Here is a 20,609-nt window from a genome sequence, read left to right as displayed (position 1 = left end):
CTATAAACTAGAAGAACTCCTGCCCTGGGCATGAAGCCAGCTGAGTTACCCAGGGCCAGACACTCTTACTCAGTCCTAGGAAGCAGGCAATGGCAAGCCACATATGAAATCTTGCCAAGAGAACTGCAGGGGTTCAGGCAATCAACAGAAGTCAAGGGTACCCCAGGAAGTATCCTTTCCTTAATGTCATCTATCATATATTTTTAGATTGCTATTTTTGTAACTGTTTTATCTTTTTCCCTTTTTCTCTTCTGTTTTGTTTGAAAAGGCCTTCGGGCTATTTAATAAACTATACTATACTGTATCCTTTCCCCAGCTGACAGCAACTATTGGGGTGGGCAGATGGGGTGGGGCAGGGTCCCAAAGCTACAGAAGCTCAGTAGGGAACCAGGAGCAAAAAATAAAATAAAATACAAAGCTTGAGAATCTCTGAAAGTTGACTGTGTACAGAAACATTATTGAGTAACCGAGTTAGCTGAGCACTATTCTCTAGTGCCACTTTAAGTGCTACACTACCCAGACTGGTTATCTTTTATCATCTCTTCTAATCTCCAAATGCCTTTTGTATTATTTCTCATTAATATCATGCCTCTCATAATTAAATGTGTGCAGACAGAATTGGGTGACCCGGCTAGGATGTTTTAGTTCCCCCTGAATTAGTTGGGCTTCCTATATTATTGGAAGGATGGGCAGGAATTAAATCTGATCTACCCTGGATCTCTGGCTGATCTGCAGCAGATCGGGAAGGCTGGGTGACTCCCAGTTTAATTTCGTTTTATTTTAACAAAAAGAAACAACAAATGATTGTCCCAGCCAAAATAATAGTGATGACTAACTAGAAGTTTATTATTGTACGCAGGATCTGCGGGCTGTATTCAAGTCTGCTACTTACAACAGAAACTACCAGGCTCAATATGAGTCAGTTGCATTTCTTTTATATCAGACTCCCGAGTTCGAGTGAAAAACAACCGTTTGATTGAAGACGGCCTCTTCTGTACGCACTACCACCAACCGGCAGCTGCTTACTCCACTAAGACGGAGGCAGGAGCTCCTTTTCCCTTCTAACTCCAGCTTGCCTCTTTAAGGCCTGGAGCCTCCAGCACCGCGCACCTCTGAACCCGGTGACTGACAGGCAGCCGCCCGCGGGGGGAGGGGGATCGGTGATGGCGAAAGCGGGGAGGAGTTATCGGCGGCGAGCGGCGGCCAATCAGGAGGGCGAGGCGCCCTCTCGGCTCTCTCATCAGCACCACCCATCTGCTCTCCTCCTCTCCCTCCCTCCCTTCTTCCTTCCTTCCTTCCTGGCTGTGCCTTTTCTGTGTCAGTTTCAGGAGTCCTGAGCTTGAGCCTGAAACAAAGCAGGAGGCTGGAAAAGGGCTCTCCGGAGTTCGCCGAGACGCCGAACTGAGGGGGAGGCTCCCTGCCTTGGCCGAGGCGTCGGGTTGTGCCTTTCGCCGTCAGCTCTGCGCAGCGCGAAGCTCCTTTCGGGGAGAGCATCTGGCTCCCGAGCGGGGCGGGCGGGCAGGGAAAGTTTGCTCGGCTCTTTCCTTCGCCTTTCAGATCGAGGCGGGTTTTTGCCAGATTAAGCAGTAGCTTGCCGACCACCGACCGCCTCCAGCGCTGCTCTGTCGGCCACCTCAATAGCGAAAAGCGAGAACCTGGCTGGGACGGGGAGAAAAAGGAACAGCAAAAAGCGAGCCCGATCCGGCTTCTCATCTTGATCCTGCTCCAGTGCCGCTTCCTTTCCTGCTGGACCCGACAGCCTCCTCACAAGAATTCCGAGAGTGTTGCTTCCTACCCTCCTTTCCTCTCTCTCTCTCGGGAGGTTTGAGGTTCGTTAAGGGATAATATTATTCTTTTTTGAAAACCCAAAGAAGAAAGGCAAGGAAGGAAGGAAGGAAGGCGAGTCCAGCAGTTGATTCCTCTCTTCCAAGAAGCGCGCTCCCGAAAAAGCTCGAGAAGGGGGGAAAAGAAGGGGCCCCGTCTGCGCCTAGCCTTGGGGATGGATGATCAGCCCAGGTTGATGCATTCCCACGCCGGAGTGGGGATGGCTGGCCATCCGGGCCTGTCCCAACATATGCCGGACGGAGCTGCCGGCACTGAAACCGAGGGGGGACGAAAACAAGACATTGGGGACATTTTACAGCAAATCATGACCATCACCGACCAGAGTTTGGATGAAGCGCAGGCCAGGTGAGTCCTTGTGTGATGACGACGACGAAGATGATACTTACACGTATTTAACACGAGGATCTGATCCAGACAAATACTTGGGCTTTCTGTGCTCTCCTTAGCCTTCGGGAAACAAAGTAATCCCGAAGAAATATCAGATTTTCATTGGACGACCCTAATAGCCTAAAATTACGTTTTTACTAGGTCTTCAGAGAAAAAGAGGTTCCAAGGAATGGATGTTATTCTTGTGACTGACTTTAGTTAAGTTAAACAAGGCTAAACAGCTAACTTGACTGGATGGTTTGTTTGAGTTGGGAGCTGCAGCTTCCCATGTGCTTTTGTTTGTAGTAGTTCATGAACTGAAAGTCTCAAATAGCCAATTTAATTTGTATTTGATCCGAAAAAGAAGTTAAATCATGTCATTTTCTTAGCTGTAATATTTGAGAGATTGAACTTTGGGTGTAAATATCAGACTGCATCTGCTATCTAACAGAGGAGGCAAATAGATTATCTTATCAGCCATTATTCCAAAAATATTTTGAGTGATTTTTACTGTTTAAAGGAAAAATGCAAATAGACTGGCTATAAAAAAGGCTGTTTTGTTTTGTTTTTGAAAGAGCAAAAAAGCAAAACCTTTTGAAGGCTATGGTTGAAAGCTCTTCCCTATAGCTCTTTAGGTACAGTCCAAAAAAACTTAAATCATACTTAATCCCATTGAAAATCTGTGAGCTTAATATCATTTAATGCTTGTTCCCTTTGGTGGCCCCTTTGTACAAGCAGAATAATTCCCTCTCCTCTTGTGATAGCAAGTATTGATGTTGCATTGGTAACTCAGTTTTTTTCTATGTGTGATATTCGAAAGGATAAATATATATTTCTACCATAAGGAGATGAGTCTCTTAAGAAGCCTAGAAGATAGTAGAATGCAGCCTGTAAATGTCACTACTTTTCCAACTACATATCCATTCCGGGATGTACTTCCACATATGAAACCACACGAATTTATATGAAACAGCAGGTCATAATCTAAAGCAAGTTGCATGTGCCTGTATGTGCACATTGAAGCATTTGCCAGTTTGTACAATACTTCTATCTTTAGCATTGCAATTGTTTTCACAAGTCACCATGTTAGTTTGTTTCTCTTCAAACTGAATTTTGGGGAAGAGAAGCATGCTTTTTTTTTAAAAAAAAAATCCCTTATAATTATTTTGTAAAAGTTCAATGTCAGTACTATAGTGTTACACTTTTAGTGCCTCTGTGTGTTTTAAAATTAGAGCTTCTTAAACACACTTACATCAGTATATATAACTATATGTATGCACTCTCCTAGAACATTTCTGCAAATCTTTATCTAAAATTAAAATGAAAAAAAAATCGATATCCACAACATAGAATTGGAAAATAAGAGAGGAATAAAATTGGAAAATAAAGGACAATAGTTAATAGAATAATTTTACCCTAGGAAAAGCTGTTAGCATTTTATTTGCACTCCTTGTCTAATCCTTTTCACAATCACTTGGGATAGACTGTTAGACTTTATGTGTCAATGGTAAATTGCATATCTTAACATGGTTTGTTACACCTAATATTCACTGAGATGGAATTGATATATAGCACCAGCTAACGGTGAAATTCTTTAAACGATTACAAGTAAGTTCCATAGATTTCAGTAGCTCTTGTTACTGAACTTGTTACTATAAGGCGTATAGCATAGCTTTAAAGCATCACCGGGCCAAGAAGTGCAGGGTTCATATCCTTGTTTTGTTAGAACCCTTGGACTGATGAACAATAGCTTCTGCTGAATGATGCTTCCCAATATTGCTATAAGACAAAGCAGAGGAAAGATGTTTCTAAAAGTTGCAAGAGTTGATGTTTGGTTTAAATACTTAGTGTGTATAGATACTATTAAATGTGCTAATCTAATTGGAAATCAATACCAAACATAATAATGCTTTTTGTCGCTTGTTACTCTTTACATACCTGTAAAGAGTACCTGCAGCTCTGCTTACAGACTTTTAAAAAGCAGACCAGGTTTTTAAAAGGAAATGTGTATTTCATTATTTTTCTGCTTTGTGTAACCCACTGATTGGAAATATCAAAGATATTTTTAAAGTATGTGCTAGCAAACTTACTTGCACTATTTTTTTTAATAGTTCTGATATTTGTGAAATCAAAATATACTGTGTGCTAGTGTGCCAGTTGCAAGTCACAGAGCCATGGATTTTGGGTACTGTTAGGAATGGAAAGAAAGTAGTTCCAACACATTATGTACATACCAGTGGGGTATTCTCTTGCACATAGAAATGATGGGCTGCTGGCAAAAGAGTGCAGCCTAATGGATTGCATTCCATGTTAATCAGTGGAATGAGAAGGTTCTTCAATTTTTCTGCCCGAGGCACCAAAATGTTCATGTTCTGATGACATGTAATTTTGATTCTCAAACCCATTCTTTGATGCCCAATGATATTAGACCTCTTGCATATTATAGCAGCATATCTTCAGAAGAGATTACTTGTCAAAGAAATAGTAATTGTTACAGCAATGTTAGATTGTTTCTTTCTTTCGATGGGCATTTGCTGGGACATGAAACTAATCAACCTAATAAACAAACAACTGGCCAATTTTGGCACAAGGAAGTGGGGCAGGAAATGACCCATATAAATCCTCTCTTTTTGCATACTAGAATAGCAACATAATGGTAGTGGTGAGGCCTTATTAGATTTTTTTTCTCTCTCTCTGGCAGTATAGCTCTGCATTCTGAGACTATTTTACTTAAAAATAGCTATTCTGTACTTCAGGTTTCCTTAAAGGGCTTTTAAACCTTTCCAGTAGAGCTGCTTCAACACAAAGAATTGTAAGACATGGATGAATGGGGGGGTGGGGGGTGGAGAAGAAAATACAAAAGTTCCCTACGTGGCTGAATAAGATCATCATTAAACACTGGAAAGGCTTCTACATGCTCCTGGCATTGATCAGTTAATAGCCTGGCCAGCAAGTATAGTTTATGGATGCTGCTGGAATAGTGGTGTCAAATAGTTCCCTATTTGGTAGCATTTACAATCCCAAAATTGATATCCTATTCAATACAAAATTGAATGGCTTTTTTCACTTGGGCACAATTTTCACTGAGCTATAACCTTTAATACTTTTTTGCATAAGGAATCCCCTGTAATCTATTTTTAAAGATATTCACAATTCTGTGGCTCACTTCAAACCTAACCCTTCTGATTTCCTTGCAGAAAACATGCTCTAAACTGTCACAGAATGAAACCTGCACTTTTTAATGTCTTGTGTGAAATTAAAGAAAAAACAGGTAAGGAAAAATTTAATTATGTTCTTGCATCTTTTACCCTCCTTTTAAAGCATATCTCTGCAAACCTATTTCATTCCAAAAATATATCTCGATGAAAAGGAACAGATTTTCACCTTTGCTATTGCAATTGTTAAAGTAAGCATATTTTAAATGGTGCAAATAGAATGTGATTTATGTGATATTGTACCTATGTATACGAGGAAAAACAAGGGAATATTTTTCATGTCATTTTTATCTTAACACCTTTTCTACAATTTACATTAATTTAAAAGAGTCCAGAAGTGGCTACATGATTGTAATTTATAATCTACTTAAACAGAAATATTTTTCTTCTTTTATAATGCTTTATAAAGTCATTGAAAAATGCATGAATAATTACAAATGTTTCATTTTGGCATATACCAAGACCAGAAAAAACCTTTGTCAAGGCAAACATACAAATTATCTATTGGGGATTAGCCTTTTTGACTATTGTTTCTCAGGGTTATTTTATTTTACATTGTATTTCTTGGATTCAAGTGTTAATGACATGAAAATACCCGTTCTGTGTTTCCCACCTCGCAGGCCTCCTGCCATGCGCTAATACACTTATAACATGTCTCAGGGGGGCATTTAAATTTTAAAAGCAACAATTAAAAATAGCTGTCATCAATCAAGGGTGATCTTAAACAGCAGATGCTCAGTGAACAATGTTCAGTGACATCCGGTACTTATTTATTTCAACTTCCAAATGTTTTTCTTCATGGAAAAGAGAGATTTGTCTTCTGCCTTAGCTCAGACGAAAAAGCAAGAGTGTGAACTGTTGCTGAGTTTCAGCTCTTGGGTCAGATGCTCAGTTGTGGAGTGTTGTCTCCTGTTCTTTCCCTTTTTCTTCTCATTTTTCAACGAGAATGTAACAGTCAGTAACTCAGATCTCAATCAAATAAGGAAAAGGTTTGACATGAATGAAAGTGACAACAAATATGATTGTAAACTCACTTGATATACATTGAAAAGTGATGCATAAAAGAAAATAGTGCATTTTAGAAAACTGAATTCCTGTGCCTCTGAAATTCTGTGTGTGTATTCTGCATCCTGAGAAAAGCTGAATGAAATAGGATTATTTGACTCCAGCAATCTGTATACGATGACTAAGGAGATCCTTTGTTAAATCTTATTTGTGCAGCTAGTAACCTAGACAAAGCACCTAACATTGGCATTCAAGCTTCTGAAGCCCTTAAGGTTGCAGAGCTGAAGGTTGACCTTCTTGAGGAGCCATTCATTATGTGTCTCCTATAATATAATGTAAAGGGGTCCCTACAGTCTCTCTTAATGGGATGTAATGCATCTTGAATAAATATGTAAGTCTAGGAAGAACAACAGCTGACCCTTACCAGATTACATTTTCTTTTACTATTAGTCTTTCCTATCTTTTCTGAACAAATCTAATCTGGGTTTGTGGTTTTAAGCTGCAGTATAATTCATTTTCCGGGACTCTTTTTTTTTTTTTCTCTTCTTTGTCACAGTCTTTAATTGATTTGTGTCCTAAATGGAAATTGGCATGGTTCAAAGTTGTAGCAGATGGTTGGTGAGAATGCAACTTCTTTAAATTTCTTCCTCTTCTCTCTGAAGTTTAATGGTTGGGGTGAGATGAGAAAACTTACATTATCTTAAGACTGGTTCATTCCATTGCATTATTAGCCACTAAGAGAATATTGAGAACTGAGGGATCAGTCTGAAACTCTTATTGCCAAGAGCAATGTAACTAGTTATGCATGTTATCTGCATATTGTAACTTCTATATGACCTGACAAAAGGTGGAACCATTTGATTCTGCAAACAAATATAGAGTTTGGTAGCTTTTTTAAAAAAAATCAGTTAGTTTGTGACACTTTTCTGCTTATTTTATCATTCAGTAAGTATTACTTGTTGAAATGTGGAGACAGGAAATTTGGGAGAGGGAATTGTAATAAACAATTATTAAAATCCTGTCTCTACAAAAATGTTAATGGGAAGTTTGTGAATTGCCCACCCGTGTGCCACGGGATAATCTGAGGGACTGCACATAACAAAAGCAAACTCCTATTTATATATGCATATTTTTATCTTACTGCTCCTGTTCGTGTACTTTGTTGTCTTCTGCCCTTGCCTTTGCAACCAATATGCATGCTAACATGCAGACATAATCGTAATTTTCAAAACGGCGAACTCTAAGGTAGGATTGACTATATTTTTGAGCACTTTGATTGGTCTGGAGAACTGGAATTGTGGGGTGCAGTACAGGTCCCAGGAATATTTCAGGCAGATACTTTATTTACATATGCTTTCTACCCGGTTACAGATTGAAAACATATCTTCTTTCAGGATTCTGACTATGAGCAAAAATTAGGTGATAAGCACCTGGCCATTTCCAACCGGTTTAGTTTTAGCAAATTTATTTTTAGCACACCATTTTATTTTCCTTCATGTAATATATCTGTGCTATTAGAATATTTCTGGCTAAGATTTATGATATTCAATTTAAATTGCCCAGGGAGTGTAAGAAATAGATTTGATTTTTTTTTAGATAGAATAGGAATAAATACACAGGCCAATACTGAGGAATACTGCAACCAGCACATAAAATATTATTTTCATCACAACAGATGAAAATATCACTTTGTTAATATGGTTTTCAGCTAGTATTTTTTTCTGTATCTCTTTTCAGTCCTGGAATTCCAATATACTGAATTGGTATTCACTCTATTACTATTTTTAGACGACTCTAGAGTATGCCGAAAATTATACCACCATTCCTTGTGACAGTGCAACTAATATTTCATGGTGTTAACATTGCTAGAATAAACTCAAAGTGTCTATAAAGTTTTTAGAGAGCAGATTGTCTTTACTGGCCAAAATTTTCCCTTACCTGCTGTCATTTCAATTTATTTTAAAGGAGTTATGGATACTTTTTATATAAGCTTGGTTGTCATGAATCATTGATGTATAATGCCGTGAGTTGTATGAAATCTTAACGTTTGTTTTTTTTCAAAAATGATAAAAGACAAGATTTAATATTGATGTATCACGAAGGGAATTATATTGCATCTCTATATTATTTGTCTAGATTCAGCATGCACTTCATGGGCAGAGAGAAAGTTATGATTAATTGATTGGTTCATATTTTACTATTGAATGAGATAAATGTAATAGATTTCACAATTACTTGAATTTTAACACAGCAGTTGTTATGGAAAGCATGATAAATTGTACTGTACAGTATGTAACGGGTGGGTTCTACTTACCTTTACTACTGGTTCGCAACAAGGCCGCTCGTGTGTGTTCGCTTTGCGCGCTTGCACGCATGCTCTTCTGCGCATGCGCAGAAGAATTCTGATGATGTAGAGGTTGGTGGGCGGAGCCTCCCGCCGGTTTTACTACTGGTTCTATAGAACCGGTGTGAACCAGGGCAACCCACCACTGGTATGTAAGAAGAAGAAAGCTGCGGATGTTCTTGTTTGCAGGATCAGAAGGCCTGAAAAGGAGAGTTTGATGTCCCCCAAATGGGAAATATTGGGGATTAAAAGGCATCATTCTTTCAGCAACGGCCTTTCCTTTGGAATGCAGGTAGTCCTTGACTTACAACCATTTGTTTAGTGACAGCTTGAATAGGGTGAAATTCAGCAGGTTCTGGAGAACCGGTAACAGAAATTTTGAGTAGTTCGGAGAACTGGCAAATACCACCTCTGGCTGGCCCCAAAGTGGGGTGGGAATGGAGATTTTGCAATATCCTTCCCCTGGAGTGGGGTGGGAATGGAGATTTTGCATTATCCTTCCCCTGCCATGCCCACCAAACAACACCACACCCACCAAGCCATGCCCACAGAACCAGTAGTAAAAAAATTTGAATTCCACCACTGGCTTGAAGTTACAACAGCATTGAAAAAAGTGACTTTTGACCAGTTTTCACTTACAACTGTTGCAGCCTCCCCATGGTCACATGATCAAAATTCAGACACTTGGCAAATGGCATGTATTTATGAGGGTTGCACTGCCCCAGGGTCATGTGATCACCATTTGTAACCTTCCCAGCTGGCTTTCGACAATGGGGGAAGCCACATTCGCTTAATAACTGCATGATTCATTTAACTACAGTGATTCATTTAACAACTGTGGCAAAAAGGGTCGTAAAATGGGGTACTACTCACAATTGTCTTGTTTAGCAACAGAAATTTTGGATTCATTGGTCGTAAATTGAGGACTACCATAGAGAGAAAATAGGCTGGTGGTGGATTGTTAGATTTATTGCATGGTATGTTTCATTCTTTCCTGTGAATGTTTTTGAATATTTCATTTTGTATTCCAAAAACAATTAAGTATGAATGTTCCCATGAGTGTGTTCCTCAAGTTGCCTTAAATGTACATTAAAAAAAAAATCATCCTGCAAGAATTACAAACATTTTTTAAAAATATGAAACAAATATTTCACAAAGTGTGAAATATACATTAAGCCATAATTCCAGTGCTGGAAATAACAGTAGCTTGCCATACAGAGTCTAATAACGATTGATTCATAAGGAGTGAAGTGGTCCCATAGATAGTTGGGATTTAAGTTTTAAAGGTTAAAACCAACATCTTAAGTTGGAAAATAAAAATAATCAATTGATACCCAGGATTTAAATTTAGAGTCAGTTTCGCTCCAACTGGATTTTCCAGCATTCTTCAAAAGTAGGTTTTTTCAACAATGGTTTCAGAAGAAGAAAGCCTGTCTACATTGCAATATTTTAGATGCTATTTTAAATTGTATCTATTTGTACAGACATTTTAATTGATTTCATTCCCTTGTCTTTCTAGATGTTATTAGATTGCCAAGTGTTTTATTGAATTATGTTAGTTTTTAGTAATTTATTATGTATATTCTACATTATGTTGGAATCTGAATGGATGAAAGGTGATGTAAAAAGAGTTGTTACTGGAAAATTGACTGAACTAGAAACTGCTTTTTTGTGGGGTGTGTTTTTAAACGGGAAAAGCAGTAAACTAAAGTTTTAATCTGTGTTAGTGAATGACAACAGCAGTCACTAATGATCAAATTGACAATTAAGCTTCCACATAATCTCTAGTCTAGAATAATATTCATATGCACTCAGGTAGTATGACTGAGATTTAAATTTGTATTATGAAAATGTAGCTTTGAAATAGCTTAAGTTAGTTGAGAAAGTGTTCCTTGACTTATTATTCATTGAGAGAAAACTTTAGCATTACCTACATCTTCCTGTTACAAAGACATCTCTAGCATAGATACCGATACTCAGAGCAGGCAGATATTTGGTGTTATGCAGTACATTATTTGTTTTTTGTTTTTTTATTCATTTGTTTACTTTAGAGTGAGGTGCTAATAAAATAGCTTAACTGTTATTGATACTGGGGCAGTAAAATGTTTTGGGCCTGCCTTGACCATAAACTGCAACCTTTCTTCCTTTTTTGTTTTGTTTGAATCGGTGGCAAAAAAATGTAAGTAGATTTACTTTTCCCAAGGAGAAAAGGCAGAGAAACACTGATCTGAGGAAATTAGAACATACCAATGATTTCCTCAGATCAGGATCCCTTCTCCTTTTCTCCTTGGAAGAAGTAAATCTACTTACTTTATTTGGAGCTGAACTTGAGATGGAAGAAAGAATAGGCAGGCAAGCCTAACACTTTGCCTGCAATCACAGGCAAGGTGATTGAAACTATCATATAGCAATAGCAGTAGCACTTAAACTTATGTACCGCTTCATAGTGCTTTACAGCCCTCTCTAAGCGGTTTACAGAGTCAGCATATTGCCCACAACAATTTGGGTCCCCCTTATACCAACCTTGGAAGGATGGAAGGCTGAGTGAACCTTGAACTGGTGAGATTTTTTTTTTTTAATTTGATTTATATGCCGCCCTTCTCCGGAGACTCAGGGCGGCTTACAATGCGCTAAGCAATAGCCTTCATACTTTTGTATATTTTTATACAAAGTCAGCTTATTGCCCCCACAAACTGGGTCCTTATTTAACCTACCTTAGAAAGGATGGAAGGCTGAGTCAACCTTGAGCCTGGTAAGATTCGAACCTGCAGTAATTGCAGGCAGCTGTGTTAATAACAGGGTGCTTTAAACCACTGTACTACCAAGGCTCTTTTTTGAAGTGTCGAACTGCAGCTAGCAGTCAGTTGAAGTAGCCTGCAGTGCTGCACTCTAACCACTGCGCCACCTCATATGCTTGTTTTTTGTTCAGAAACATTCAACAATTCTGCTTTAGCCATTGACTCTGAAATGCCAAAGAGAAGACTTTGGAAGAGAATTACCCTCATTTTTACAGACATGTATCTGATAGTGATGCTGAGCAAACTTGAAATGAACAGCAAGAGATACAGAATCTTTACCTTGGCTAAACCTTGTCGTTTCCCATTCCTTGATTCCTTAAAAGAAATGTGTGAGACTGACTCTTTTCCTGTATAGTAACTATTTCAATGTGATGAATCCTCCATTTGAACAATAGCTATCTCCCCCCCCCCGCCCAATACCTTAGACAAGACTGGCATCCTTTCTGTCTGGGCATGGGTACTGGTGGTAGTAGAGCCATTCCCTTAATTCATGCTAGCTGCTAAGTGATTATTAAATTTATAGATGCTATGTAGACAGAAATGGGAATTTGCAATCAATGGAAGGTGGTTTTAAGATAGCACTGCCATCACACACACAAACACATACTGTGATGTTGATTCATGGCCTCTGTGAGTCAAAGAGGTCATTATAAAGTCTCACTTGAACCATGTTTGACTCCTGCTGACTACTTGGACTATTATTTCATTGGCACAATTTTTCCATTTTCCTGAATGCTTTGTGACTTCCTAGACCAGTCCACAGCCTAGGGATTTCCTGGTGTCTTCCTATCCAAGTACAAACAAAATCCCACCCTGCTTAGCTTTTATGAATCAGCCAAGGTCACTAACAGTTTACTAATTACCGGTACCTGTATTTCTTTATGCTTTCTGCTCATTTCTCCTCTTTCAAATGTTCCCTCTGTGACATAGGATTTGGTAGAAGAGATGGATTTTATTTAATTTCATCCGAAAGGCAGAAATGACTTGACTCACTCATATGCTGTCATTTGCTAGGGGCCAGGTTGGGTCTAGTGTTGGCTAGATTGCATTAGTTCTTTTGGCAGTTGTAACACACAAGTGACTTATGCTTAATCTGTGGTCCATTCTCATAAGCAGGACTGCTGAGCAATAGACTACTTATAGACTTGTAGTTGTGCATTGATTTTTCCTAAGTGCAAAACTCCGACTACTGAACTGCATTTTGATAAATAAAGCCCACTGTTCAGATCTATCAAGATTCTTTTGAATGTTGAGCTTGTCTTCAGAGAGGTTAGCAATCCTTCCCCTCCCCCCCACCATTATTTCAAAATGTCTTTTCAATAAATCAGCATGGGACAACTAAAGACCAAGCCCAATCTGTACATGTTAAGACATGTATTCCATATCTTGGTTGGAACCTGACAACTTCTGTCTCTGCATTGCCATAGCCAGGGCCGGATTTAGATTGAAAGAGGCCCTAGGCTATTCCACTTATGAGGCCCTTTCACCAGTGGTGGGATTCAATTTTTTAACAACAGGTTCTGTGGGCGTGGCTTAGTTGGGGGTGTGGCTTGGCAATCATGTGACTGGGCGGGCGTGGCTAGCTGGTCACGTGACTGTGTAGGCGTGGGTAGCTCGTCATGTGACCGGGTGGGCGTGGCTATGTGCATAGACTTTTTTCAGAGGGCTGAAAAAAGTCATTTCTGACTGGGCCTCGCACTTTTGACCGGTCCTCACACTTATGACCATCCTCACATTTATGCCCGTGCAGCTTTCTTAACAACCATGTCACTCATTTCACAACTGCTTTTCTTCACCATGGTGACAAGATAGGGCAAAAACGTAAAATGTGAGGACAGTCGTAAGTTCGAGGACTGGTCAAAAGTGCAAGGACCAGTCAGAAATAACTTTTTCAGCCCTCTGAGTAGTCCATATGCATAAAAGGATACAGCAATAGAGAGGGATGAAGGAAGGGAAGGGAAATTAGAGTAGGAGAGAGAGGGAGGAAGAGAGGAGGAGAAGGAGAAAGGAAGAGGAAGTAGGGAGGAGAAGAAGAGGGGGAGGAAGAGAAAGTAAGAAGGAAAGAAAAGAGAGGTGGTAGGTTTGAGGAGAAAGATTGCTATACAATAAAAAAGATGAAAGGGAAGAAAGCCAACCCCAAACAAATATAAAGATATTAAGATAAAGAATGAATTGTTAAACTTTAAAGAATAAAAGAGAACAAATATGAATAAATAACAATAATTAGAAACACACATACAAACATACAATGTATTTTCTTTGAACAGAGTATTTGGCCGGTTCACAAATTTAAACAGTGTTTAGTCATTTCAATTAAATTTACAATTTCTATATTTCCTTTTTGCCATATTTATTCCTCATCTATTTTTGTAAAAAACCAATATTACCCTCATCCTCATCTCTAATCTTAATCAAATTCAATTTTTCCCTTCTATTCTATATTATACCCCTTCCCATTGTCATCTATTTTTATATCCATCCTCACATTGGTTAATTATGTAATATTAGTTGTTTAATATAAATTCAACATTTTAATATAAATCAATTAGTTATATAACTACCTTTTTTGTATATTAATCAATATGAACATGAATATTCCAATTATTTCCATGCAATCCAATTTCTTACAAATCCATTAATTATATTTACCAATAATAATAAACCAAATAATTTCCCCCATATATTCCTCCAAACCACAACTTAACCATTTCTGCTTTCAGAAATATACAATTAATAGTATCTCAATTATTACAATTCCCTAGTTAAATACAGCTTTTTTTTCTTTTGTGTTTTAAAATCCTGAACTCTTCTCTTTTTCCCTAAAATTCCCATTGTTTGCACGTACCTTTTTTGGTGAGGAAAAAGAAAAGAATTCTGCCTGCCTAATTTTCCAACCTTGCAGCAACAGCAAAGCAGTTTCAGTTTCGTTTCTTTGCACGGAAGCAGAAGAGCCCTGAGCAAAACAGCGGAGACAAATCAGCTGAGAGCCGGGAGGCCAATTAGCCTCTGCTGAAGCTCCGGGGGCCAATAAAATTACAAAAAAAAACAACACCGAACCCTTTGTTAAATTGCTGGCTCCCCCGCCCCTCGCCCACCACTATTTATTGGCAATAAATAGTGGTGCGGAGGGGCGGGGGAGCCAGCAATTTAACAAAGGGTTCGGCCGAGCCACCTAGAACCCCCAGAATCCCACACTGTGTAGGCCCCTCTGGATCTTGAGGCCCTAGGCTGAAGCCTAGTTAGCCTATAGGAAAATCCGGCCCTGGCCATAGCATTTGCCTCCTTGCATGCCAACAATAGAGAACAACTTGCATTCCCCCAATGCCCCAAGCCTTCCTTTTGCTTGCACGCCAAAGAGTCTTCTCCAACCATGACTATTGAAAAGCAATGACATTGATCCCCACCATTTTGAGGAAAGAAAGAGCACCCATATTGGTCGCAAAATTGATTGGACAGTTTTTTTTAAAAAATAAAACTCCTCCAAGCCATGAATAAAAGTTAAACAATCTCTATCCTGTCCATATTTATGATATGATCAATTTGGTAGGATTGTCACAGTCACTGTGCCAGTATCCCTCCTGAAAATGTTAAGGGCTCCCTCAGAGGCACCAAAGCTTTTTAAGTCCTTTAGCCTGTTGCTTAGGTTCCTGTCATTTTTTATTTCTCTATATGAAAAATCCATTGATCGGTTTTTTGTTTAGTTTTTGGGACTTAAAAGGATGGTACTGAGATGTAAAATCAGGGGCAGGGCAAAAGCATGTAAATATATTTTAATAATACTGTTTAAATGTTAATAACTAATAACTCAGAAAATAAACACCAAAATTTTATTGGTTTGAGACTATAAATTCAGTTCAACACTGAAGGTACTCTCAGTTCCCACCAGAGTTAAAAATGACTCTATTGTCCTACTGCCTCCATGACTCCTAATTCCTCCTCACCCATTACTGGTCTCGCAACTGAAAGCTTTAATTTATTCAGCATACAATCTCTTTACTCCATTGCTTTCTGTAATTTATACTTTATACTGCCTGCTGTCTCGAATTATTTAACTCCGTAAGGCATTCAGTTTGAGACTGGATACAAAATCGCAGTGAAGAATAAGGCTTGGTTAGATGGTCTGCCTTTTATATTATTAGTCAGATTTTAAAATATGACCCTAATCAGATACTGCCAAAGGAACAGAAGACAAGAAGAATTACACACCAATACCCAGTTCTCACACTTATTTGCCTCTCCGGATGAATATCCTGTTCCTAGTCCCATGCGTGAGCAACCACATGGACAAACAGAAGAATGAACCATGCTGAACACAATTAAAGCTAGGTCAATACCATGATTATGGCAGTCTCTAAGAATGCTGCTGCCCCCCCCCCTTTGTTGTAGAAAACCATACAAAAACCAAGTTCAAGGGTTTGTTTCTCCTTTTAATTATGAGCACATGTGTCTGAATGTGTGTCATGTTGAGTTGTCTGCTCATGTAGATTAAGAAGTTAAGTGAAACAGCTGGCCTGGGAATAATGGAGTTCTCAGCAGTTTCCACTTGGTTGCCATTTGCAAGCCAAGCATAGAAGAAGCATTGAAGGATAGCCATGTCACGAGACAAGGTGGTTTGGCCATCTCAAGTGGTATAGGCTTCAAAATTATTAGTAACAGCAGAATGGGAAGCCTGGACAAGCCCCATTGAAATGAAGAACAGTTTTGGGCAGAATATGATGGAACTTCAGTGAGTCTATGGCAACATGACATTTTGCTAATTAGCAGCCACAGGACTGATGGAAAATGTGTATTATTGGTACAATGAATCACCTTACTGATGACCATTTTAGGATTGGGGCATATCTGAGAAGCCATTTCCTTCTGGCCTGCATTTGATTGGAATTACTTTAGCTTTTATTGGGACTCAGTGAATCTCAATAATGCATTTAAAAGCAAGGGAGAAAGAGATGCTGGAATCCATTCTGTTATTCTGAAGGGATGATTTGCTAGCAAATGACTGTGGTCTCTTTTTTCTATTGGATGGGATGCTCTGTACGACTGTGAATTGATATTTGGCTCCACTAATTTCCAGCCCATTCTTTTTGCGTGTATATGTGCTTTGCATTCTTGAGCAAATATCCCTCGTCTTGAGGTATCCTGGGAGGATTAAGGGTGGGTATATCTGCCAAAGCTTTCCCCCCTCCTTCCCACAATCTCATGCTATTTGCAGAGCCTGCATTTATATGTTGCTCAATATTTCCCGAGGTGGCTGAAATTTGCTTTCTGCCTATTTGGTCCATTCTCTAACATTTGCACATCTGGAGTACCTTAATCTTTGCACACAAGGCAATGAAGTGTCCCCCCACCCCATCTCTTCCTCTTCTTAGTTTGGAGGTCAGGATGGGAAGAACAGAGTTTTAGAGATATGGACAATTGGACACTATAAGCTGTCCTTTTTTGTTTTAAAGCTTTTGAGAAAGCTTTGAACAAACATAGGAGATAAAATCGCAGGAAGAATATTTAGCCCGTGGACAGATTTACTTGCTTGCCCTTTTCCTTCTTGATTTTTGTAGTGCTCATCACAAGTAGAGGTGCTTGTTATTGTTTTGTGGGTTTATCTCTTGGAACCAAGTTGCAAACAGGGTATTCAGTAGATTTGATAGCTAAAGGATTTTTTTTCTTATTCTAAATGTACAATATGCTTTTTATTTTGTGTGTGTGTGTATCTTGAACCAGGTATTTAGTGGTAACACTAATATGAAATCACATAAAAACATCAAGACAGTTTGTGTATCATGACAGTTTGTGAATCACTCTCTTGGTTTAGCAAAAAATATATACAGAGATAATAAGGTTCTTGCTTGCTCCTAATCTACTCCAGATTTCTGTAAGGAGTTCTTTAATCTATTTCTATAAACTTAACAATTTATGGAAATAATCAAGACAGCAATACCACTTAGACTGCGTAATCAGTTTCCTTTATCTAGTTGTTTTATGAATGAAACTTAGTTTCCTTAAGCTTTGCCTGCAGGCTGCTTTAGTGGAGGAAAGACTGGGGCTGCTTTCTGCCTTTGTTAAGGAGATTTTTCTCCTCTTTTCCTTTAGGGAAAATATTCTATTCTGTTTCTTTTCTTATCCTGTAGAATAGCAATAGCAATAGCACTTAAACTTACCTATGTACCGCTTTACTGTGCTTTACAGCCCTCTCTAAGTGATTTACAGAGTCAGCATATTGCCTCCAACAATCTGGGTCCCCCTTTTACTGATCTCAGAAGGATGGAAGGCTGAATGAACCCTGAGCTAGTGAGAATCGAAGTGCTGAACTGCTGGAAGCCAGCTGTCAGCAGAGGTAGCCTGCTGTATTGCATTCACCACTTTACCATCACGGCTCTTAGTATTCCACAAGAATGAGGGTAAATCCAAGGTAAAAACAGATTTCAGTTCTGAATTTGGAGCATTAATAAACAACTTGGATATATATTCAGCATTGTTGTTGAACTTCTCTGGTAGAACGTGTATATGTAAAAGAACTAGCTCTGGAATTCTTTGAAGTTTTTTTTTCTTTTAGAGGTCATTCTCTGGATGTTATGATCAGATCCTGCTGCCAGTTCCCAAAACAGTCTTGCAATTCTTGTTGTGCAGGAGTCAGTTTTTCCTCCCTGAAAGAAAAGTCAGTTTAGCAATTTAGAATAAAAGCAGATGAGATTACAAATGAGGGAGAGGTCCTTTCTTTTATATTGAATCCTATAATGCAGGTTTTGCCAAATTCTTCTAGAAATGGGAGATTCCAGAGAATTAAGAATTATATAGCCTTTGCTTGCTGCCCTCTATGTGCCCCCTCCTTCTTTGAATTGTGATGAAGGTAAATTGAGAGAAACATATAAAGACAAAGGGAATCTGGCTGCAGAAAAAGAGCCAGAGAACTTCTCATTGGGAGGGGAAATAAGTAATAGGAGCCTAGATAATGGTTTAAATAGGATTTCATAGAATTATGCTTTTGAACTTTTATCCGGGGGTGGGGGGGAAGGGGGATCCCAATTTTCTTGTTCTTTTTATAGTTGTTTTCAAAACACATTTTATCCAGGAACTTGCAAGCTTTATTTCCAGGTCTGGATATTTCTATCTTTGCAACTTGTTTTTTTCCAGCTTTGTTTCTGTCTGGTTTGATTGTTTCTTGTTTTCCTCCTCCTGTTTCTTGAACAAATGTAACTTTGCTGTTAAACTCTGTTCCCCATTTTTATATGTATGTGAGAAACAAGAAACGGGCTATCTTAAATGTAGTATTTTGCTTTTCAGACTTCCCTTGAAAGCGTCAAATTGTAGAGGTATAAATCAATCTGTGATGGAAAAGGGACATGGGATTTTTTGAGACTTGCTTTGGAGCAATTGCAAAGGAATTCTCTTGTTGACCAAAGAGTTGTACTGTGAAGACACCTTCACAGTAGCCCAAGGTTGAATTCATGGATGAGAATTCTTAAATGGAATAATGATGAGTGCTGCTGAAGACACGCATAGAATTGCAATACCCTTTCCTCAAACAGTTTTGATTAAGTTGTTAAACTTAAAATATACTTGCATATTTCCCATACTTTTATCAGCTAACCTGAGCCAGAGAACATTTTGTTTTTCTCAAAATTGTTTTTCTCCTCTTTTCTAACTTTTTCACAAATGTTTTGTGTTTGCACATTCCCCGAGCTCTTTCATTTTCAAAAGCAGTGTTTTGTGAGCTTTCAAGTTATTGTTGACCTCTTGGCCATTGCCTGGACAACAAGAGACCGGGGGGAGAGAGAATTTTAGATTTCAAAACCCCAACATTATAATTAGAAGACTTTATAAAATATCAGATGGAATAAACCTACTTTAAAGTAGAAACTTAATCTGGATATATTGTGTAGAGGTAGGTATGCTGGTGAGTCTCTCTCTCTCTCTCTCTCTCTCTCTCTCCTCTGTGTTTGTGTGTGTGTGTGAGTGAGTGAGTGATAGCAAAGAGGAACAGATAATGTCTGGTTCTTAAACAAAGACCTTTTCTCTTTGTCTATTAGAAGCCTTATAAAAAACTTTTTTGAGTTGCTTTAAAAATGAAATTCCTTATTTTTTTGAGCATTTGTAAGAATTACCAGATCATTCCAGGAGCCCTCCAGACGGAATAGTGTCTTGGATGACCATGGCGTTGCCAGAAGGAGATTCAATCCTTCAGGATACTGTATAGCACCCACTGATTTAAAGAGATATTTCTGGGGTCAAGGTACTTCTTAGGGACTAATGTGGCAAGATATTTGGGATTAAGTAAGAGTCAGGTCCATATTCTAAATCTGTTGGAGGCTCTTCAGAAAAAGAGGAGCAGTTTTAGATTTGCGGGCCTTGTCCTTTTTAATGTCATTAAGCTGTTACATACTATGTCTCTGCAATTCTGAAATGTGAGATTCTTTCAGTTTTTATTGTTGGCTTTGCAAATAGAATACATCTGTATGCCCATTGACTGTAAAGGTGTATTTGGGGGTTGTTGGGTTTTGAGCCAAGAGACAAGGAAATAGAGGGGCACTGCAGGGATGATAAGGCCAGTGCCATGGAGTGTTAGAGGCACCAATTCAAATAAAAGTCAGATGAAGAAACGTCTATGTATTATTTCCTTTTCTGCATAATGTGCAGCCACAATAATTCTAATTATTTCACTGCAGTCTCTACAAGCTTAGATAACACTAATAGAAAATAATGGACTAGCTAAAGTTGGACTTGCCATGATTCTGCCCAGGAAAAGTATGGTGATCTGGGTGATACAATGGAAACAAGGTTAATCTCCATGGGATATGTCTACCAGATTACCACATGAAGCACCAATCCTATTTTAAGAATAGTCAGTGATGGGATTTAGCCAGTCCTAGCCGGTTTGGGCAAACTGGTGGTAAAAATTCTGGCTGGCCACGCCCCTCCCTGCTCCTCCTGCTCCATCACTCTTCATCTTGTCCACTTGCCTGGCATAGCTGCTGCTTCTCTCCGTCTGACTCCCTGGCTTGCCTCGACCACATGGTCTCTGAGGGCCCACTAGCTTGCCTGCCT

General features: G+C 38.8%; 1 protein-coding gene across 3 annotated transcripts in view; it reads left to right on the top strand.

Moving 5' to 3' along the window:
* The first annotated feature begins 1,191 nt into the window (after positions 1–1,191).
* PBX1 (PBX homeobox 1) overlaps positions 1,192–20,609 on the top strand; it is a 350,318-nt gene continuing 330,900 nt past the window's right edge. For 2 of the 3 annotated variants that reach the window (XM_034409871.3, XM_034409870.3), the window contains exons 1-2: positions 1,211–2,190; positions 5,409–5,482. In XM_034409871.3, the coding sequence (XP_034265762.1) occupies positions 2,000–2,190; positions 5,409–5,482 (265 nt within the window). In that variant the 5' untranslated portion in view covers positions 1,211–1,999. Of the gene's footprint in view, positions 2,191–5,408; positions 5,483–20,609 lie in introns of all 3 variants that reach the window. The other variant, XM_034409873.3, reaches the window with a different exon arrangement.

This window comes from Pantherophis guttatus, chromosome 3 (assembly GCF_059756535.1).
Source record: "Pantherophis guttatus breed Tessera chromosome 3, ASM5975653v1, whole genome shotgun sequence".
Taxonomy (NCBI): domain Eukaryota; kingdom Metazoa; phylum Chordata; class Lepidosauria; order Squamata; family Colubridae; genus Pantherophis; species Pantherophis guttatus.
Note: the sequence above shows the minus strand (reverse complement) of the source record. Positions and strands in the feature narration are given on the sequence as shown.